Here is a 23,808-nt window from a genome sequence, read left to right on the forward strand (position 1 = left end):
CACTGCTGTATGCTAATCTCACTGCCATACACACTGCTGTATGCTAATCTCACTGCCATACACACTGCTGTATGCTAATCTCACTGCCATACACACTGCTGTATGCTAATCTCACTGCCATACACACTGCTGTATGCTAATCTCACTGCCATACACACTGCTGTATGCTAATCTCACTGCCATACACACTGCTGTATGCTAATCTCACTGCCATACACACTGCTGTATGCTAATCTCACTGCCATACACACTGCTGTATGCTAATCTCACTGCCATACACACTGCTGTATGCTAATCTCACTGCCATACACACTGCTGTATGCTAATCTCACTGCCATACACACTGCTGTATGCCAAGATCACTGCCATACACACTGCTGTATGCTAATCTCACTGCCATACACACTGCTGTATGCCAAGATCACTGCCATACACATTGCTGTATGCTAATCTCACTGCCATATACACTGCTGTATGCTAATCTCACTGCCATATACACTGCTGTATGCTAATCTCACTGCCATATATACTGCTGTATGCTAATCTCACTGCCATACACACTGCTGTATGCTAATCTCACTGCCATACACACTGCTGTATGCTAATCTCACTGCCATACACACTGCTGTATACTAATCTCACTGCCATACACACTGCTGTATGCCAAGATCACTGCCATACACACTGCTGTATGCTAATCTCACTGCCATACACACTGCTGTATGCCAAGATCACTGCCATACACACTGCTGTATGCTAATCTCACTGCCATATACACTGCTGTATGCTAATCTCACTGCCATATACACTGCTGTATGCTAATCTCACTGCCATACATACTGCTGTATGCTAATCTCACTGCCATACACACTGCTGTATGCTAATCTCACTGCCATACACACTGCTGTATGCTAATCTCACTGCCATACACACTGATGTATGCCAATCTCACTGCCATACACTGCTGTATGCTAATCTCACTGCCATACACATTGCTGTATGCTAATCTCTCACTGCCATACACACTGCTGTATGCTAATCTCACTGCCATACACACTGCTGTATGCTAATCTCACTGCCATACACACTGCTGTATGCTAATCTCACTGCCATACACATTGCTGTATGCTAATCTCACTGCCATACACACTGCTGTATGCTAATCTCACTGCCATACACACTGCTGTATGCTAATCTCACTGCCATACACACAGCTGTATGCTAATCTCACCGCCATACACACTGCTGTATGCTAATCTCACCGCCATACACATTGCTGTATGCTTATCTCACCGCCATACACACTGCTGTATGCTAATCTCACTGCCATACACACTGCTGTATGCTAATCTCACTGCCATACACACTGCTGTATGCTAATCTCACTGCCATACACACTGCTGTATGCTAATCTCACTGCCATACACACTGCTGTATGCTAATCTCACTGCCATACACACTGCTGTATGCTAATCTCACTGCCATACACACTGCTGTATGCTAATCTCACTGCCATACACACTGCTGTATGCTAATCTCACTGCCATACACACTGCTGTATGCCAAGATCACTGCCATACACACTGCTGTATGCTAATCTCACTGCCATACACACTGCTGTATGCCAAGATCACTGCCATACACACTGCTGTATGCTAATCTCACTGCCATACACACTGCTGTATGCCAAGATCACTGCCATACACACTGCTGTATGCTAATCTCACTGCCATACACACTGCTGTATGCCAAGATCACTGCCATACACACTGCTGTATGCTAATCTCACTGCCATACACACTGCTGTATGCTAATCTCACTGCCATATGCTGGCCTGTGTCTGTGTATGTGAGAGGGATATGGAGGCTGCCATGTTTATTTCCAGTTAACCTTCTTAGCGAGTCAGGCTCGAGACGGAAAACTGCAGCTCAGCATGGTAACCCCGAGCTGGATCCGTGGGAAGTGTGCAATGTACAGGGCTACCACAGATCTATTTCGCAGTATCATTTTTAGGGTCTAAAAGAATGTGAAAAAATTGCTCCGCTTTCAGACACTAAAGTTTAGAAATCATAACGCCAGGGAGGTTAAACAATACCAGTTGCCTGGCTGTCCTGCTGATCTCTCTGGCTGCAGTAGTGTCTGAATCACACACCAGAAACAAGCTTGCAGCTAATACAGTCACACTTCAGTCACCTGATCTGCTGCATGCTTGTTTAGGGGTTAAGAGTATTAGACAGATGATCAGCAGGACAGCCAGGCAACGTGCATTGTGTTAAAGGAAATCCATATGTCAGCCACCATATTCCTCTCACTTTAGGTGTGCTGAGTTTTTTAAGAAATCCTAAAGCAAGTTGTGCGGCCCCCTGACATACTGACCAGGGACTTCCTCCAGCCCCTTGAAGCAAACGTGTCCCACGCAGCACCTTTCATTCGCAGCTGCCAGCCCGGGGTCCCTGCCGGTTCAGAGGCTGACCTTGAGGTCGTCCTAACTGCGCCTGCGTGTCAATCAAGCCCGCATTCTCCACAGCGTACTGCGCAGTACTCTGCGGACAATGTGTGCTTTGACAGCGGCGCAGTAGAGGATGTCGGCCTCTGCACCAACGGGGACCCCTGGCTGGCGGCTGCTGCGTGGGACAGGTCTCCATCGAGGGGCTTGAGGAAATCTCCAGTAAGTATCAGAATTAGAATCTTTTATTTCACCAAGCACAACTGTGTCGTGCCCGGAATTGGTTTTGCCATGTACATGGCTAGGTGGGGAACAAGACATACAATAACAGTACAGATACAGCGGTTTAACCATGATGTTTACACATTTTGAGCTCAAGTATGTAAAATGAAAAATCAAATGTACAGCAGTGCAGTCATGTGCTACCGAATGCTACTTGAAGGGGGTGGGTAAGAGAGTTCATTGAGTTCAAAGAGTTGACAGCTGAGGGAAAGAAGCTATTCCTGTGTCTTGCAGTCCTGGTATAGTATATCATGGGGCAGCACAATTTGCTTTGATTCCTTAAAGGGAACCCGAACAGACACTACATCGGTAAAACTACATAAGCCAGTGGGTGTAGCATGGTGTCCTCATACTTAACTGTTCCTCCATTTGGATGGGTGCTCCTCCATTGCACTGTTCTGCTCCCCATTTGTGGCTCTGACATGGAGGATGAAGGAGCGGCATATGCTCTGTCCGCTCCTGCTCCCCCTGGCTTTGCACAGCAGCCGTGGTCAGCAGTGTTCTGCACGTGTTCTGGAGAAGTGCTGCGCGTGGAAGTAGGCATGACAGAGGATGCTGCACAATGGAGGGGCGCCCAGCCAAACCAGAGGGCAGGCAAGTATAGACCCCACTTAACACTTGTGCCACTGTGTAGTTTTCATGAGATCTAGTTTGTTCAGGTTCCCTTTAAATCCCATATAAACCTGGAATTGAAAGGATTACATTCTGAAGCACTTGCGTTGTTTAGTGTGTTACTTATTAGCGCTGTGCTTTCTAGTTGTAGAGAATGGTGACTGTCTGCAGCATTTTGCATGATAAAATTGCATAGAGTTTGCCTTGTGTGTAAACGATCTGTGTTGTGTAGCTTTGTCTGATGCAGATAGCATTTCCTTTGCTGTGTTGGAATGATCTGTATTGTGTAGCATTGCCTGATGCAGAGAGCAATAGCAGCTGATTGTAGGACAAGGCTGGTTATTTATGCATGGATCTAGGTGACACATAATCAATTCTGATGAACGCGGACAATATAGAGCCTTGTGTCTTTGTCAGAAGCCATCGCATGTTGTGTGTCGCAGCTGGTGAGTGGGAGGGACGCGGGTGCCACATGCCCTGCAGTTCATAGTCTCATCCAGATATTGCACAGAACTGCTCTGACCAAAACTGGTCTGTAACTTAGGGAAGCACTGGCAGTATGCCTGCCCTGCAGCAGTTTGTGTCTCCTCCCCTTCCACAGTGGTGAGATCTCCCTGCAGCAGTTTGTGTCTCCTCCCCTCCCACAATGGTGAGATCTCCCTGCAGTAGTTTGTGTCTCCTCCCCTCCCATAATGGTAAGATCTCCCTGCAGTACTCTGTGTCTCCTTCCCTCCCACAATGGTGAGTTCTCCCCGCAGTAGTTTGTGTCTCCTCCCCTCCCACAATGGTGAGATCTCCCTGCAGTAGTGTCTCCTCCCACAATGGTGAGATCTCCCTGCAGTGGTTTGTCTCTCCTCCCCTCCCACAATGGTGAGATCCCCCTGCAGTGGTTTGTCTCCTCCCCTCCCACAATGGTGAGATCTCCCTGCAGTGGTTTGTTTTGTGTTGCAGAGTGCCCACATGTCTATGATCGATGCCCTGATGATTGTTGTGTGTTGCAGAGTGCCCACATGTCTATGATCGATGCCCTGATGATTGTTGTGTGTTGCAGAGTGCCCACATGTCTATGATCGATGCCCTGATGATGGCGTACACCGTAGAGATGATCAGCATAGAGAAAGTAGTGACCAGCGTTAAACGCTTCTCCACGTTCAGCGCCTCTAAGGAGCTGCCCTACGACCTGGAGGATGCCATGGTCTTCTGGATTAATAAGGTACACGGCAGGACATGTGCTGATAATGCTTCATTACGGATGACTGTGTATGAAAGGAACGTTATATTGGATCTCTATCCTCAGTCATAAATAAATTGTGGTACAGACTGCGCCTTTATAACAACTGTTACCTTCTACCACAAATGCCACACAAATAACAATACTATTAGCATTGCGTTATACTCAGCATGCAGGTTCTCTTTACAGAATCCGTCTGTTTATTTTGTTACATATAGCATTTACTATAATTAATTTTCACTGTTTTAATAAATGATTGAAAATCATTTATAGGCTTTTGATCTGTCTTTAGTATCACAGAACGAATCTGCTCCCCAAAAAGACATTACCCAGAGAATCTGTATTGTCTAGATCTAGACAAGGGTGGGCCAGAGAATCTGTATTGTCTAGATAAAGACCAGGGGCAGCTCAGAGAATCTGTATTGTCTAGATCTAGACCAGGGACTGCTCAGAGACTCTGTATTGTCCAGATCTAGACCAGGGACTGCTCAGAGACTCTGTATTGTCCAGATCTAGACCAAGGACAGGCCAGAAAATCTGTATTGTTTAGCTCTAGACTAGGGATGCCCCAGAGGATCTGTATTGTCTAGATCTACACCAGGGGCAGCCCAGAGGATCTGTATTGTCTAGATCTACACCAGGGGCAGCCCAGAGGATCTGTATTGTCTAGATCTAGACCAGGGGCAACCCAGAGGATCGGTATTGTCTAGATCTAGACCAGGGGATGGCCCAGAGAATCTGTATTGTTTAGATCTAGACCAGGGGAGGGCCCAGAGAATCTGTATTGTCTAGATCTACACCAGGGGAGGGCCCAGAGAATCTGTATTGTTTAGATCTAGACTAGGGGAGGGCCCAGAGAATCTGTATTGTCTAGATCTACACCAGGGGCAGCCCAAAGGATCTGTATTGTCTAGATCTACACCAGGGGCAGCCTAGAGGATCTGTATTGTCTAGATCTAGACCAGGGGCAGTCCAGAGGATCTGTATGGTCTAGATCTAGACCAGGGGCAGCCCAGAGAATCTGTATTGTGTAGATCTACACCAGGGGCAGCCCAGAGGATGTGTATTGTCTAGATCCAGACCAGGGGTGGCCCAGATAATCTGTATTGTCTAGATCTAGACAAGGGGAGGGCCCAGAGAATCTGTATTGTCTAGATCTACACCAGGGGAGGGCCCAGAGAATCTGTATTGTCTAGATCTAGACCAGGGGAGGGCCCGGAGAATCTGTATTGTCTAGATCTAGACCAGGGGAGGGCCCAGAGAATCTGTATTGTTTAGATCTAGACCAGGGGAGGGCCCAGAGAATCTGTATTGTCTAGATCTACACCAGGAGAGGGCCCAGAGGATCTGTATTGTCTAGATCTAGAACAGGGGCAACCCAGAGGATCTGTATTGTCTAGATCTACACCAGGGGCAGCCCAGAGAATCTGTATTGCCTAGATCTAGACCAGGGGCAGCCCAGAGAATCTGTATTGTGTAGATCTACACCAGGGGCAGCCCAGATGATCTGTATTGTCTAGATCAGCACTGATCTAGACAATCCAGATTATTTGGGCCCTCCCCTGGTCCAACTTTGTGGCATGGAGGGCTGTTTTCTTTCCAGACCACATGGTGGTCCCCCTCAGGTAAAAAAAAACTAGCAGCAGTTTCCCCGCAAAATGCAAATAGAGTGATAGCAGATTTCCCCACAAAGTGCAACCAGATTGGCAGCAGATTCTACACAAAATGCAATCATATTGGCAACATATTTCCCCACAAAATGCATTTTGAATGGCAGCCGGAATACAGCCATAATTACCTAACTACCGTCAATTGAGTCATAAACCCCCTTTCCCCCATGCTGAAGCTGCTGTAAGGTACATATTTACAGCCCCCCCCCCCCCCCTCGTTCTCCCCTGTGCTGCCGCCGCCTCTAACACACCTCAGATCGGCGGCGAGCAGGAGATAGGAGCCAGCCAAACCAGCGCACAGCACCCGCAAGGTGGATTTTAAAAGCTGCACGTGACCAATGATGTCACTTCCTCCATTTGAATTCACCGCGCGGCTGCTGTGCGCTGGTCTAGCTGGCTCCTATCTCCTGCTCGCCGCCGATCTGAGGTGCGTTAGAGGCGGCGGCAGCACGGGGGAGAACGAGGGGGGGCTGTAAATACAGTATGTACATTACAGCAGCCGCAGCATGGGGGAAAGGGTTTTCAGGGGTGGCCCAGAGACTCTGTATGGTCTAGATCTAGACCAGGGGTGGCCAGAGACTCTGTATGGTTTAGATCTAGACCAGGGGTGGCCAGAGACTCTGTATGGTTTAGATCTAGACCAGGGGTGGCCAGAGACTCTGTATGGTCTAGATGTAGACCAGGGGTGGCCAGAGACTCTGTATGGTTTAGATCTAGACCAGGGGTGGCCAGAGACTCTGTATGGTTTAGATGTAGACCAGGGGTGGCCAGAGACTCTGTATGGTTTAGATGTAGACCAGGGGTGGCCAGAGACTCTGTATGGTTTAGATGTAGACCAGGGGTGGCCAGAGACTCTGTATGGTTTAGATGTAGACCAGGGGTGGCCAGAGACTCTGTATGGTTTAGATCTAGACCAGGGGTGGCCAGAGACTCTGTATGGTTTAGATGTAGACCAGGGGTGGCCAGAGACTCTGTATGGTCTAGATCTAGACCAGGGGTGGCCAGAGACTCTGTATGGTTTAGATGTAGACCAGGGGTGGCCAGAGACTCTGTATGGTTTAGATCTAGACCAGGGGTGGCCAGAGACTCTGTATGGTTTAGATGTAGACCAGGGGTGGCCAGAGACTCTGTATGGTCTAGATCTAGACCAGGGGTGGCCAGAGACTCTGTATGGTTTAGATGTAGACCAGGGGTGGCCAGAGACTCTGTATGGTTTAGATCTAGACCAGGGGTGGCCAGAGACTCTGTATGGTCTAGATGTAGACCAGGGGCGGCCCAGAGACTCTGTATTGTCTAGATCTAGACCAGGGGTGGGCGAACATGCCGCAGGCTGCATATTTCTCATCTCCTCCCTCCCTGCAGAGTTGTGAGCGGTGCGTAATCACAGGTTACTCACCCAATCACAGCTTCCAGCAGCAATCTCCATGGTGGCATCATGTGACAGCAGGTGACATCACGTTGCTATGGCCACTGGAAACTGTGGTTGGGCGAGTAACCTGTGATTACGCACCGCTCACAACTCTGCAGGGAGGGAGGAGAGGAAAGTAGCACGCTATCGGCAGGCTGGATGCAAAGTGCTAATAGGCCAGGCACAGCCTGCTGGCCATAGTTTGTCTATCTCTGGTCTAGAAAGATTAGGCTGTTTGTGTTAACCCTTCCTTAGGTTAGACCAGATAGCAGGATCCTATCTCCTGTAGCTGACCGGTTTCTGCACCTGCGCTGTAGAGTGGATCTGTTCGGGCTCGGCTATTTATGCCTGAGACTGAAGGTGAGCCACTACTGCGCCTGTACGAGGCTCACACCGGACTGTTATACTCCTGGAGTCTGGCAGGATACTCAGCATCTGATGGCGCTGGAACAGAGGAGGACGGGGGAGGCCTCATCAGGATCCAGAGGCTTTCCCTTCTGAGGTGAGTACCCCATAAGGGGTGTTGTGTGACTGCAGGTCAGTGTGTGCGGGACTGAGGGGAGGAGTCTGTGGAATGAGTCGGCTTTACCTGAACCAGTAATAAGAGAAATGATTGTGTTTTAGGTGAACCTGAAGATGAGAGAGATCCTGGAGAAGGAGCAGAGATTAAAGCAGCAGATAATCGAGAGCCCCAGCCATCAGAAGGTATCCTCCGGATTCATGTATACTGCGTCCCGTGTCTGTCTGTATGTATGGCTGGTAGGAGGGCTCAGCTCCACCTGCTGCCCCACAGCATTGTGGGAAGATAGATGGAGGCGGACTTCAGCTCAGCTCCGCCTGCTGCCCCACAGCATTGTGGGAAGATAGGTGGAGGCGGACTTCAGCTCAGCTCCGCCTGCTGCCCCACAGCATTGTGGGAAGATAGGTGGAGGCGGACTTCAGCTCAGCTCCGCCTGCTGCCCCACAGCATTGTGGGAAGATAGGTGGAGGCGGACTTCAGCTCAGCTCCGCCTGCTGCCCCACAGCATTGTGGGAAGATAGGTGGAGGCGGACTTCAGCTCAGCTCCGCCTGCTGCCCCACAGCATTGTGGGAAGATAGGTGGAGGCGGACTTCAGCTCAGCTCCGCCTGCTGCCCCACAGCATTGTGGGAAGATAGGTGGAGGCGGACTTCAGCTCCGCCTGCTGCCCCACAGCATTGTGGGAAGATAGATGGAGGTGTACCTCAGCTCCGCCTGCTGCCCCACAGCATTGTGGGTAGATAGATGGAGGTGTACCTCAGCTCGCCTGCTGCCCCACAGCATTGTGGGAAGATAGATGGAGGACTTCCTGTCACTAACATTCCTTCCTCACTCTGTCCTCTCGGGGATGGTCATTGAGACGCTTTATAAAATGATGCAATAGTTATTCCAGTCCGATGCAAATCTATGCTGCTTGCAGACAGACCAATGAAATGCCACAGCTGCCATATAGAACTGGTCCAGTTCTTAGCTGCATACATTTGCATGGAATTTACATCAACACAGAATAATTAGCATCTTATTGACCATCTTTATACCTTAACTTCCTGTTTAGTTATAATGTGGCTTTTCACACTGTACGTCTTTAGCTGTGTTTTATACACCTATACAGTCCCATTGCTGCTGTTACACGATGAGCCACCTTAGAGGATACGTGAGACGAAATAAATGAGTGGATCTTTACTCACCTGGGCTTCCTCCAGAAGTCTAGCGGCTCCAGCGCTGATGTTCCCGTTCTCCAGGATGCCGCTGTCCCCTCAGTAAGATCGTGACCTGTGGCTGGATCGCAGGCTTCTGTGCGCCTCTCATGATCGCCCTCTTGTGGCCGGAAGAGCTCAACGTTTGCGCAGTTCACAAAGCGCAGATTGCTTCTGACCACAGGAGCGCAATCCCAAGATGCGCAAAAGCCCGCCTACCGCACAGGCCAGTGTTCAGGGGCATTTGGGTGAATCCATCGCCTTCAGCTGCCCGAGGAAAAGAGGCCTTACCGGTTATTAGGTTGTGGCCTGTTTGCCTTGCCAGGATGGCCGGGTGTGATCAGTCCTGCCTATACAGGGTGTGAGCTGAGTGTGAAGAACGCCCCACAAACACTTTCTCATGATGGATATGGAGGCTGCCATATTTATTTCCTATTAAATAATACTAGTTGACTGGCAGCTTGGCTGATCTCTTTGGCTGCAGTAGTGTTTGAATCCCACACCTGAAACAAGCATGCAGCTAACCCAGTCATCTGATCTGCATGCTTGTTCAGGGGTTGTGGCTAAATGTATTAGAGGTGGATGATCAACAGGACTGCCAGGCAATGTGCATTGTTTAGAAGGAAACAAATATGACATTCTCCCTATCCCTCTCAGGTCAGGTGTTCTTAAAAGACAGCAGTAGTGTGAGGGGTATGGAGGCTGCCATATGTATTACCTTTTAAAGAGACACTGAAGCGAAAAAAAAATATGATATAGTGAATTGGTTGTGTACTATGAATAATTACTAGAAGATTAGCAGCAAAGAAAATATCCTCATACTTTTATTTTCAGGTATATAGTGTGTTTTCTAACATTGCATCACTCTATAATATGTGCAGATTACACAACACTCAGCATTCAAAATGAGTCTTTCAGAGCAGTCTATGAAGTAATGACCTTTCCTCTGCCAGAGGAAAAGTAAATCGTTCAGGAACAGTTGAGATAATAAAAGTCAATAGACAGCCCTCTCCAGGACTTTGAAAGTCGTAGAGCTTAATGGCTTGTTTGCATAGAGATAACAACTGGAGTTTCTTAGCTCTTCCTGTACTGGAAACAATTAGACTGATGTATCTGATCTTAATGTTTTATTTCTTAGCTGTACAACACATACCAATCATAATATCATAGTTTTTTTTTTCGCTTCAGTGTCTCTTTAAGCAATACTAATTGCCTGGCTGTCTTTCTGATCCTCTGCCTCTAAATGGTCCCATACACTATGGAATTGATCAATCAAAAATCGATTCTATCAAATCTATCGATCAATCGATTTGCGGCCAGTTTCGATGGATTTGATCTATCTGACAGGATGGAAAATCTAGGTTGATATGCTGCTGGCAGCAGATTGATGGCCCATAGTTTCATTGGATCTAATGGTCCAATAATGCATTTCATTCTGAAATCTGTTCCAAGTGTGTGGCACACATCAGATAGATTCCTGTCAAATTCGATCTGACAGGCATCTGACAGAAATCTATCTGATGGTCGAATCTGCTGAAAATCTATAAGTGTATGGCCACCTTAATACTTTTAGCCATAGCCCCTGAACAAGCATGCAGCAGATCAGAGGCTTCTGACATTATTGTCAGTTCTGACAAGATTAGCTGCATCACTGTTTCAGGTGTGGAATTCAGACATTACTGCAGCCAAATAGACCAGCAGGGCTGCCAGGCAACAAGAAAACAAATATGGCAGCCTCCATACTCGAGTTGTTATGTAAATGCCTCCCCATGTGTCATACGTACAGCTTTTTCTTATATGACGGACGTGCTGTGTGAGTAATCTGTGACCTTGCAGTTACTGTGTAACCTGTTAACATGCATGTGTCTCCTCACTCTAACCCTGACCGCTTGCTGGTGTTACTGCGTCTTGCTCTGCCCACTCTCTGAATTGTCACGAGATCTGTGGATGCCGGCCTGTATATTTCTGCAGATTGAGGGGTTTGCACTGATGATCTGACCTGTTGTGCGTTTCTGTAAAGCCAGCCATACAGCCTGTGATGTTTTCAGTCATTCAGCCGGTCCCGTCAGTGAAAACGTCACACGGAATGAAAATCTATTCAGAACTGGGCAGTTATCGATTTTATGCTGAGAATATCGATCAGAACTTTATTAGTAGGGAGTTTTATTGTTATTGTGGCGCTTGATTCGTGGCCTCATAGCTGTGCACTGCATTGATTGGTGCAGAGCTGGAGGGGGTGGGGCTTCCATCAGTCTCCATCCTGATCTGAAATGATGGGAAAATGATCCCTGCTCTGATCGGGGAGATCGTGTACAGTATCGGTTGCTCATCACATGGTGTATGGCTAGTTTATCTGAAGACGCTGGACGTATCGTATGCAGGGTGGAGTGACGAAATGTATGTTGCCATGAGCAACCAGTTAGAGAGCAGCTAAATCCTCATTGGTTGCTTTGGGTAACCACCCTGCATTTTATTGGCTGACCATTTTTATTATTTTTTTTGCAAAACAATCCCTGAAAATGTTGTTTTTCATGATCAATGGGCCATATTTGTTCATATAAAAATGATTATGTAAGAGCTGTTTTGTACATATTTAAAGGGTCATTCCTTTCAAAATGGATGTGATAGCATGACATGTCTGCTGTTGCATTAAAGGGTTTTGTTCTTATATTTATAGAGAAGCTGTCAGCCATACTGTCTCAGGAAAAAAAACAAACACATATATAACTAGATAAATAATAATCCGAACATTTATAAAGCGCTTTTCTCCTGTAGGACTCAAAGCGCTCAAGAGCTGCAGCCACTGGGACACGCTCAGGAGGCCACCCTGCAGTGTTAGGGAGTCTTGCTGAACTCCATACTGAATCGGTACAGACCCTGGCCAGGATTTGAACCCTGGTCTCCCATGTCAAAGGCAGAGCCCTTAACCAGTACACTATCCAGCCGCTTGCTCTACTTACATAACGCATGTACTGTATTGTACTGTCCACATTTTGATTTTAGTGATTTTTATACAGTAAAAAAAGAGAAAATCCTTCTTAGCATTTCCCATTTTAACCTTAGCTATTTTGAAGCCAGCCCTGATGTAATATCCGCCCTTAGTCTCCTCTGCCTGATTTGCCCGCCCTTCACTATAGAAAGTGCATTGTCTCAGCATGAGAAATATTGGCCAATCAGAGAGGAACAGAGGTGTGGGCGGGGAAAACAGGAGGAAAGAGCCTTCAGCCAATCACGCTGCATTAGTTAAGTCTGAGGGGAAGTAGACAAGCAAAAAAGGACAACCCAGCATGCCCTGCAACTTCCTTTGTGTGTACCAAATAAGAGTCAGGTAAACTGGGGAATGATCATGTATCAACAAGAAAAGTAAGAGTGATATTATCCAGATAAAAATAAAGAATTGATTTTATGCCCGACAGTTACACTTCAAAGTATTTCTATTTTTTTTGTTTTCATAGAACTTCCCCATAAGGGGGTTGGCAATAGTGTGCCGTGGGGTGAGAGGCATTACTGCTCCCCCCCCCCCCAAAAAAAAAAAGGCACACTGCTACAACCCCCCCTTATGGAGAAGGTAAAGGGTGCTCAGCAGGAAATAACTATTCACATTTTATAGTCTATCCCTTCTCCCGTCCCTGAATCATGGGTGCTGTGTTTGTGCTCAGCTTGTTATCACTCTCAGATCTACAGAGAGGCACAGACTGGGCGGGGCTCCCTGCACTTGGAAACTCCCAGCATGCATCTTGTTAGGCACTATCTGTTAGGCATAGTCATGTGGTCTGGAGCCCTGCCACAGATTTATTTTAAGGTTTTTGCTCTTAAAAATGGAAATAAAATGTGAATATAAACCAGCTAGTGTTGCTGTCTGCTAGAGAGAAGTACAAGGGTTAGTTTCTTTTATATCCCCAGAGGTAGAGGTGGTCAGTGCTGGGGGGTGTGGTGGGGTAATAATGACCTGGGGGAGGCGCTAGCAGGAGATTAGCCCCCCCCCCGAAGTGGAATATCTCTTTTGTATGGAATGACCTGTTAAATCGTGAGAGTTGCTGCTGCGGTTTTCTCCGCACTGAACTTGGTAAAGAATGGAAAGTTTTTAGAGGTTTTCATATAATTTTGTGCTTATTTAATCTGCGGAACTTTCCTTTCTTCTGCCTAACGTGTTCTCCTTCCTTCCTGAAAAGTCTCCTTCAAAATGGTATTGGAAGTTAGTACCTGTAAGTTATCCCCCCTCAGTGTAAAACGTTCATCCATCTCACCATAGTGCGGTCATCTTACTGTGCAGCTTTCTCCATTCTCCCGCAGGAAGCGGCCGTCCCAAGACCTCCAGCTGTCTGCGGGCTACCAGAGGCTGTCAGGGCATGCTGAGACTGTTAGTGCTCCTGTGGCAATGTCTGTAAACGGACGGTGATGCTTCAGATACTTTCTAAAGTGTCTGCAGTGCCCAACAACCTCCGGCCGGGATTCCCCCGAGCGCACAAGCCTATCCGAACAAAGCACCTCAGAGAGAGATCTCATAGGCTTGTGGAGAACAGGAAGGGGCGGAGCCCACAGGCAGGAAGTGCTTGGTTGGTTCTGCAGTTGGGATTGGATGCAGGAAAGTATCTGGAGTATATAGGTGCCACCGTGGCGGCTGACATTGCTGTGCTCCTCATGAAGGTTCCAGTGGCTGTTATACTGATCCTCTGATCATATCACCTGAGTCACTCGCTGGTAATAACATGCAGATCAGGAAATGCAGGATATCAGATCTGCACGCTTGTTCCAGGGGAGTGATTCAGAGAGTATTGCCGGAGGTTCCATGTTACAGCCAGGTAAGTATAGTGTTATCAGAAGAGAAATTCGGCAATGGCAGCCTCCATGTTCCCCATGACTGTGTGCACTGAACCCAAACCCCAGGAAATTATATTATTTTAGTTTTTGTGGAAAGGCGTTAAAACCTTCAGTTTTTACTGCCGTTTGTGTGTCTGCTGGACCTCCATTTCCTGTCTGAGGCATCTCTGTGACTTTTGTATGAGCGCTGGACAGGAAATAAGTAATGTCTCCAGCAGTCTGTGTATTGGTCCAGGTGACACAAAATTTAAAACGGACGTATGTTTTTTAAAAAATTATAAAATAGATTACAGAATGGCTTCTGCAGCATCAATCTGTGTGCGGAAACATTTATAATGAAAACAGGATCTCTCTTTAATTTCCCCCCATTCTACAAAGTGGGGCCAATAAAATATCTGGCCCTGATTGACCTACTTCCTGCCAGGACAGGAAATTAGGTAAATTCCAGTTGATGGCAGCACAACCGCTTCCATATTATCAAACACTAAGATAAGCGTTTTGCCTCTGAAGTTTGGCAGTAAGCAGCGCCTGGTTTACATGCATTGCCCGCCGTGACAGGCTGGCCGTAAGCAGCTCGGAGGTCTTGGGATCCGCCCCCCTGCACACGACGGCCGCAGCAAGGTGTCAGGGGAGAAACCGACAAGGTGTTTTGAGCCGTGAATCAGATTGGCTCGTAGCTTTTGTTACCTCTGTACTTAATATCCACACAAATGAAGAGTACGTACTGTACCCGTGGCCATCACTCCTTGTGCTGTTGTGTGTACCTCTGTGACCTCTGCACCAGCTTTCACTCGTAACCATCATTAACCGTCTCATTCTCTGTGTGTTTCCTGCTTCATCTGTGTCCGTTAGCCCGATCTAATGCATGCCTTAGCGCACTGCATGCTGGAGCCCGCGGAGTTTGCCCGAGTGGTATAGTATACATCTCCTTTCCATACATAGCTGATCCAGTCTGTGGGGCATGCGGGGGGAGCCTGTCCTATCTTGTGGCTGATACTCACCAAAATAACCTCTCGCCTCTCAAGAGTTCCGCTTCACCTGAAAAATGTTCACCTCGGACATTTTCATTCCCGTACCTCCCCCCCCCCAACCTTCCCCGTGTGACCGTAACTGCTACCGGGGTTGGTGAATTTAGATATTTTATTTATTTATTTTTATTCCTTTTCTTTCCCTAAATTATTCGTCCTCGTATTTTATTCTTTAGCGTCTTGAATGCCCGAAATATTAGAAGGTGAAATGTGATGAAACGGCTGAAATATTTCGTGGGAATGCTTTATTGGTATTGGGTTGTGCTAGGGGCACACGCATCGATTTTTCTGGCCAATTCAGTCGCACTGATCAGACTTGCCAGACAACATTGCACCCAACATATCTAAATTGATTTCCTTATGATTGAGTTCTGGCCGGTCATCAATAGGAACTGGGATTGGATATGTTGGGAAATGCCTGGGTGCGGATGGGGCAGGAGAGGCCGGGGATCTTTGGCTGCATGGAGCTGTGGTGCTCTCAGCAGTACAACACATGCAGTTCTACCCTACAGGCCTCAAACATGGAAACGCACAGCAGGCAAGTCCACATCCTCACCAGTGTCTGCACCTGCATTACCGTACTGAGCACATACAGTGGGATGCGAAAGTTTGGGCAACCTTGTTAATCATCATGATTTTCCTGTATAAATCGTTGGTTGTTACGATTACAAAGTCAGTTAAATATATCATATAGGAGACACACACAGCGATATTTGAGAAGTGAAATTAAGTTTATTGGAATTACAGAAAGTGTGTAATAATTGTTTAAACAAAATTAGGCAGGTGCATAAATTTGGGCGCCACAAAAAAGAAATGAAATCAATATTTAGTAGATCCTCCTTTTGCAGAAATTACAGCCTCTAAATGCTTCCTGTAGGTTCCAATGAGAGTCTGGATTCTGGATGAAGGTATTTTGGATCATTCCTCCTTACAAAACATCTCTAGTTCATTCAGGTTTGATGGCTTCCGAGCATGGACAGCTCTCTTTAACTCACACCACAGATTTTCAATTATATTCAGGTCTGGGGACTGAGATGGCCATTCCAGAATGTTGCACTTGTTCCTCTGCATGAATGCCTTAGTGGATTTTGAGCAGTGTTTAGGGTTGTTGTCTTGTTGAAAGATCCAGCCCCGGCGCAACTTCAGCTTTGTCACTGATTCCTGGACATTGGTCTCCAGAATCTGCTCTGATACTGAGTGGAATTAATGCATCCCTCAACTTTGACAAGATTCCCAGTCCCTGCACTGGCCACACAGCCCCACAGCATGATGGAACCACCACCATATTTTACTGTAGGTAACGGGTGTTTTTCTTGGAATGCTGTGCTCTTTTTCCTCCATGCATAACGCCCCTTGTTATGCCCAAATAACTCAATTTTAGTGTCTTCAGTCCACAGCACCTTATTCCAAAATGAAGCTGGATTGTCCAAATGTGCTTTAGCATACCTCAGGCAGCTCTGTTTGCACTGTGGGCAGAGAAAATGCTTCCTCTGCATCACTCTCGCATACAGCATCTCCTTGTGTAAAGTGCGCCGAATGGTTGAACGATGCACAGTGAACTCCATCTGCAGCAAGATGATGTTGCAGGTCTTTGGTGCTGGTCTGTGGGTTGACTCTGACTGTTCTCACCATTCGTCGCTTCTGTTTATCTGAGATTTTTCTTGGTCTGCCACTTCGAGCCTTAACTGAGCCTGTGGTCTTCCATTTCCTCAATCTGTTCCTAACTGTGGAAACCTACAGCTGAAATCTCTGAGGCAGCTTTCTGTATCCTTCCCCTAAACCATGATGATGAACAATCTTTGTCTTCAGGTAATTTGAGAGTTGTTTTGAGACCCCCCATTTTGCTACTCTTCAGAGAAAATTAAGAGGAGGGAAACTTACAATTGGTGCCCTTAAATACTCTTTCTTATAATTGTATTCACCTGTGTATGTGGGTCAGGGGTCACTGAGCTTACCAAGCCAATTTGAGTTCCAATAATTAGGTCTAAAGGTTTTCAAATCAATAAAATGACATTTATGCACCTGCCTAATTTTATTTAAACAATTATTGCGCACTTTCTGTAAATCCAATAAACTTCATTTCACTTCTCAAATATCACTGTATGTGTCTCCTATATGATATATTTAACTGATTTTTTTTTATTTTTTTTTCACAACAACCAACGATTTATACAGGAAAATCCTGACGATTAACAAGGTTGCCCAAACTTGCACATCCCACTGTATTCTACAAAGGTTTCTTTTAAGCTAATGGATAGGTTTGTAAAAGAGACTTCAGAGACTGATGGCTCGTATGCAATTCACTTTCTCCTGAGTTTTCTCCTAGGAAATAATTTTTCACTTTTACTTCAGCTGCTTGAGTACCAGCAGTCTCTGAACCCTTATGGACTAGAGACTGCTGGAACTAAAAATGGGGCTTACTGATGTCACGCCACATGGACCCACCGCTCTGGCTGTTCTCACAGTGATCACAGGGTCAGGAGCCAATGAAATCTGTTCCTGACTGGCTCACGGAGCTCTGCTGTCATAGCGACGGGAGGGCGAGTGGGCTGATGCGACGGGAGGGCGAGTGGGCTGATGCGACAGGAGGGCGGCACGATCGGTGCTAGTGACGGGTCCGTGCGGCGCAATAACTGAAATCTACGTCCTGGCAGGGATAACGGGCCCCAAACACAGCATAGATTTTAATTGGCATGGTCTGGAATCAGTTAAAATAACTTTTCAGCAATCTGCTATGTAAAAAAGTACATAAATTTAGGTGAACAAGTACTATCGCATTTTTTTTTAGTTCTTTCTTGCTGGCTGGTGGCTTAAAGTGAACCTCCGGACTAAAAATCTACTCAGCAGCAATGAAAAGGCTTGGTTTCACATCATCAGAACTGTTTCTCTTATACAAGCCTCATTTTTAGCTGCACAGAAGAAAACTGCCCGGGCTTTTTTCCCCTGATGCTGTGCAAAGCATGATGGGATTTCTGATGTTGTTGCTCTCGTTCTGCTGTTTTGGTGCAGTTTTTTTTTTTTTTTTTTTTTTTTTTTTTTTTTTTTTACATTTTGAATTTGAGATTTGAAGTCTAGCGCATGCAGCTGGGAGGGGTGATCAGGACACAGGACAGTTGGAACTGTGTCTCCTGCTCCTTGTCACCTCCTTTCAACCAAAAAGATGGCTGCCCCCATGACAAAGATGGCAGCCCCCATGAATCACAAACATTTGCCTGTTCTTTTAAAACAGGGTGGGTAAGAGATTATATTACCTATCTATTCTAATTAACATAACTAATGTGACCTGATGACAGTATGTTTGTTTAGGCTGAAGTTCCCCTTTAAAGGCATTTTATCTGCAAAGTGTTAAAATATCACCCAAGAGTAAACTCGGGAGAAAAAGTTAATTGCAAATAGTTCCAGGGCCAATATGCAGTTCACTTTATCTCCCTAAGTTTTCTCATTGGTGATAATTTTTCATCTGCTCTTTAAAATAACTTTTAAGCATTTCACAATTAAAGAAGTACTAAAAGTAGTAGAAAGATGACGATCAACTTGGTTTTGAGTATTTTCTTGCTTGCTCTGGGTTTAAAAGGCATTTTATTGACAAGGTGTGAAAATGGCACCTAGGAGAAACCTCAGGTGTAAAAAGTGAATTGCATGTGGGCCCTGGTGTCTTGTCAGCCATCACTGGAAACTTTCTCACAAGTGGTGAAGGTGAAATGGCCAAAACTTGACATCAGTTTTCCTTTTCCTGACTTTATAAAATGCAGCAGTTATCACTGACACTGACGGGCAAAATCCCATCACTATGGCGCCATATAAACTACACCAATAAATGCTCCTCCTTCCTAAAGAGGCCCTGTAGTGACATATCGTGGGGTGCAATAAATTAGTCCGGATACCCACTTATATAATTACCCTGGTTTTGGCATCCTCAAACTATTCCTTTATTGCTTATTATTATTAAATATTCCTGTATATTGGAATGCAGCTCTGCCCTCTGAGATGCTTAGCCTAGGCTGTTTAGCTATGTGGAATTCTCCCCCTTCAGTTGCTTGATTATTATTGATAAAGCGCCAACATATTCCGTGGCGGGGTACAAAGTAAGAAACAAACATGAGGTACATAATAATACAGACAATGGTGTACACCAATATACAAAATACAAATTGATACAATCCATACGAAGTACGTGCTCACGTGACGTCGGGCGAGGGAGCGGCGTCTTCAAACAAGTTGGGCGGCGATCGGGTAAGTAGATCTGCCCGGCGGATGGCTTGGGGTCAGGGCTGCCGTACACATGATAGTCGGCTCAGGCAGCTGTTATCTGCCACCTCAGCCGGCTTTTAGTCAAGCATGTGTATGAGCCTTAACCAAACATTCCACAGAGATCACCTGACAGAGATGTCGCAAGCTGGGATAAATGTCAGAATGTAAATCAGGGAGAGGAGGGATTTTACAATGGGGCAAACACTGATTAAATCATTTATGAATGGATATGGTAAAATAAAAGCTATTGTATTCATGACGTTATTTTCCCGTCGGGTCCTCTTTTTGTTGGGGTGGGGGATCAGTTGCTGGCCTCATTATAGATCCCGTCTGCATAGCGGTGGATATCGGAACGCTCAGAGTCCCCCATGACTGCGAGGAAAGGAGAGACTTACTCATTGAGGAGATTCCCAGCAGCACCCACCAAATATTTCAGCTTCCTGTCCTTCCTGTGCCCTCCCGCGACGACTTCCTCCCGCCTGTTGTGTTTCTAGTGTGTGATTATTACAGTAGAGTTCTTGCAGTGTGGATATTTGATAGTATACAGTCACAAGGCTCTAGCCTCCCCCTTGCTTTATAGACTGTTTAGCGCTAGCTGTTTCACCTTTCAGGCCTCGCCTCCTCCTGGTGACATCACAGCACACCTCCATGTGTTTGCCTTGCAGGTGCGATACCGGCGGGACCACCCCTCCAACAGACACCTCCCCTACTTCCCTTTACTGGAAGACTTAATGAAGGATATAAGTGATGGAGCTGCGCTCCTGACCGTCATCCATTACTACTGCCCAGAGCAGATGAAGCTGGATGGTGAGTCCCGTCCCTGGTCCCCTCTGTGTGACCTCGCTGCCTGTGTGTGTGTGTGTGTGTGTGTGTGTATACAGGACTGTCCCTGTTCCCCTGTGTGACCTCACTGCCTGTGTGTGTGTGTGTATATGCTGGTGTGTGTGTGTGTATACAGGACTGTCCCTGTTCCCCTGTGTGTGGGTGTGTGTTTGTGTGTGTATACAGGACTGTTCCTGTTCCCCTCTGTGTGACCTTGCTGCCTCTGTGTGTGTGTGAGAGTGTGTGTGTGTACAGGACTGTCCCTGTTCCCCTGTGTGACCTCACTGTGTGTGTGTGTGTGTGTGTGTGTGTGTGTGTGTATATATACTGTCCTTGTTCCCCTCTGTGTGACCTCACTGCCTGTGTGTGTGTGTGTGTGTGTGTGTGTGTGTATACAGGACTGTTCCTGTTCCCCTCTGTGTGACCTCACTGCCTCTGTGTGTGTGTGTGTGTGTGTGTGTGTGTATACTGTCCTTGTTCCCCTCTGTGTGACCTCGTTGCCTCTACGTGTGTGTTTGTGTACATTGTACTGTCCCTGTTCCCCTCTATGTGACTTTGCGGTGTGTGTGTGTGTGTGTACACGACTGTCCCTGTTCCCTTCTGTGTGACCTCAGGAAGCCATATAATCTCCTGCTCTCACCCTCTCCTCTTCCCCAGACATCTGTTTGAAGGAAGTGCCCTCCATGGCTGACAACATCTATAACATCCAGCTGCTGAAGGAATTCTCCAGCGAATATCTCAATAAGTGTTTCTATCTGACCATAGAAGACATGCTGTACTCCCAGCCAGTCCTGAAGGTGAGTACCAGCATGGGGCGGTAGAGAGAGTACCTGCGGAGGAGAAGAGAGTCTCTGCAGAGGTGGGGGTTGGGGGACAGGAAGGCGATAGCACCTGCAGGGTGAGGAGGGATCTAGTAGGGAGGGGGAGAGAGCAGCCAGTGTGTGTGTGTGTGTGTGTGTAGATGGAGAGCCAGTCATTCCCTGAGAGGGGGGAGAGTCCATGTGTGGGAGGGGGGGGGGGAGGGACAGGGAGAGAGGATAGTCCCTGTGGGAGAGAATCCCTGCGGGGCAGAGAGAATCCCTTCGGGGGAGGGGGCCACAGAGTCCCTGCGAGGGTGGGGGCCACAGAGTCCCTGCAGGGGAGGGGCCACAGAGTCCCTGCAGGGGAGGGGCCACAGAGTCCCTGCAGGGGAGGGGCCACAGAGAGTTCCTGCAGGGGAGGGGCAGAGAGTCCCTGTGAGGGTGGGGAAGGGGCCACAGAGAGTCCCTGCAGGGGGGGGTGTCAAGAACCGGCCCGCGGCACGCCTGCGTATACGGTTCCCGACTGCGGGTTTGACCAGATTAAGCGGGGAACAGCCTTATTTAAGCTACAAACAAGGCTGGAACCCCTCAAACACTTCCCACTGCCACCACTAGCGTTGCTAGACACGTTCACTCAGCTATCGAGTGCTCAATACGCAATCTGCGTTTTCGTATTTGGGTCAGCTTTGCGCTTAGGCCAAATACGGGAACGCCACGCACCCACACACACACACACAGTTGCAATCTTACACTGTCGTGAAGCAAAGACCCACTAACAGTCGTTCCGAACGATACTGTTAGCCACTCTGCTGTCGCTACTCGCACTGGCGTTGTTCGTACGTTGGGTCAGCTGCGCGCTTAGGCCAAAGTATGACAAACGCCCCCACACACAATGCAATTACAATTTCATACGGTAGTGTTGCTCAAGCGTACAATTAGGCATGAACTTATACACGGTTACACTTCAGTCTCTTCTAGGCTATGAGTGTTAGTTTAGTACGGCAGAAGTCAAACTTATTAAATAATAATTTAATATTCTAGAAAAACATAGAACAATGCAGAACTTAATATATACAAAATGATTACAAAAAAACAAAGTAAAAAAGTTACACAATTAAGAGTTACAAAGATACCACACACGGATATTTGCGTAAAAATAAACGGGGGAAAAAAGAACGTTACCAGCTTAGGTTAGAGCGTTGTTTGACGGGAGGACGCCGTTTCGACCAGGAGTCGCGATCCTCCCTAGCTATTCGCTACCTCCGAGAGAAGACAGTCACTAGGCATCCGCCTCTGCTTTTTATACTCTGAGCTACGCCTGTAGGCTGCAACTTCCTTGGGGAGGGGAGGAACTAGGTTTTAATTAAATCTCAGACATATTCCATTTCCCGGTAAAAGTCCATACATCAAAGATTGTGAAGTGAGCCTTTCAACTCCAGGTGAAAACTTGATTACGGCTTTTTCCTGTCTCAGTTCTCAGACATAAATGGGATTTCCAGAGATCCACATACATGAAAAGGGTACTATAGCACCTCCACTAATGATTTAATTTCCACAGGTAAAAAATGGTATCAACAGGACTTCACCCATTTCTAATAGCCTGTCATGTACATTTCAAACGTTCCTGTGTTAGTCTCCAGACTCTGGTCCTCTGGCTTTGTGTATTGAGACAATGGGCCGTCTCCTGAGTTCAAACAGTCAGGCAGATAATCCCATTAGCACTCTCAGAGGAACTGCATACAGACTGAAAGCACCTGATATGGTCAAGACAATCACCCATTTCCTTGCCCCAAGCAACTCAAGGTAACCTGCTCCCTTCTGGCAGAAAAAAATGAAAGAATATGTTCCTGTTATCCTTAATATCATCAGCACCTCAATATATCCTTAATATCATCAGCACCTCAATATATCTCCACGGGGGGGGGGGGGGGGGGGGGGAGAGAGAGTCCCTGCGAGGGTGGGGGCCACAGAGAGTCCCTGCAGGGGAGGGGCAGAGAGTCCCTGTGAGGGTGGGGAAGGGGCCACAGAGAGTCCCTGCAGGGGGGGGGGGAGAGTCCCTGCGAGGGTGGGGAAGGGGCCACAGAGAGTCCATGCAGGGGAGTGGCCACAGAGAGTCCATGCAGGGGAGTCACAGAGAGTCCATGCAGGGGAGTGGCCACAGAGAGTCCATGCAGGGGAGTGGCCACAGAGCGTCCCTGGGGAGGAAGGGCAGACAGAGTGCCTGTGGGGGAGGGGCAGAGATTGCCGCATCCTTCAGCTAGCACAGCAGCTGCTGGCCGGACACAGAACCTGCTTGACTTTCCTCTCTTTTCAGCCTAACATCATGGTGTTCATCGCTGAGCTCTTCTGGTGGTTTGAGAACGTGAAGCCGGATTTCGTGCAGCCCAGAGACACTCAAGAATCAAAGGAAGGTGAGCCGGACGAGAGGCAGAGGAGTGACGTGATGCTGGACTGACGTATATCTGCTGCCTGAGGGGCAAATTACGCTTTTTCACTTCTAAGAAAAAAAATGGATAATTATAGGGAAGCTGAAGTGAGATGAATATGGAGGCTGTCCTCTTTATTCCCTTATAAACAATGCCAGTTGCGTGGCTGCCATGCTCAGGTTTTGGCTTTACTTGTTTGAGACAAAGCCCTGTAACAAGCAAGCAGCCATTGGAGTCACGGCCCTGTAACAAGCATGCAGCCAGTATTATTATTATTATTATTATTTACTTATTTT

General features: G+C 47.2%; 1 protein-coding gene across 2 annotated transcripts in view; it reads left to right on the forward strand.

The window, feature by feature from the left end:
- The window catches only part of CAMSAP1 (calmodulin regulated spectrin associated protein 1), a 124,447-nt gene that overhangs the window by 45,692 nt on the left and 54,947 nt on the right, over nt 1-23,808 (forward strand). The window contains exons 4-8 of one of the 2 annotated variants that reach the window (XM_068249202.1): nt 4,392-4,553; nt 8,274-8,354; nt 20,130-20,271; nt 20,944-21,083; nt 23,401-23,497. In XM_068249202.1, coding sequence (XP_068105303.1) covers nt 4,392-4,553; nt 8,274-8,354; nt 20,130-20,271; nt 20,944-21,083; nt 23,401-23,497 — 622 coding nt within the window. Of the gene's footprint in view, nt 1-4,391; nt 4,554-8,273; nt 8,355-15,036; nt 15,098-20,129; nt 20,272-20,943; nt 21,084-23,400; nt 23,498-23,808 lie in introns of those variants that run through there. The other variant, XM_068249203.1, reaches the window with a different exon arrangement.

Source organism: Hyperolius riggenbachi, chromosome 8, assembly GCF_040937935.1.
Source record: "Hyperolius riggenbachi isolate aHypRig1 chromosome 8, aHypRig1.pri, whole genome shotgun sequence".
In the NCBI taxonomy this organism is placed as follows: domain Eukaryota; kingdom Metazoa; phylum Chordata; class Amphibia; order Anura; family Hyperoliidae; genus Hyperolius; species Hyperolius riggenbachi.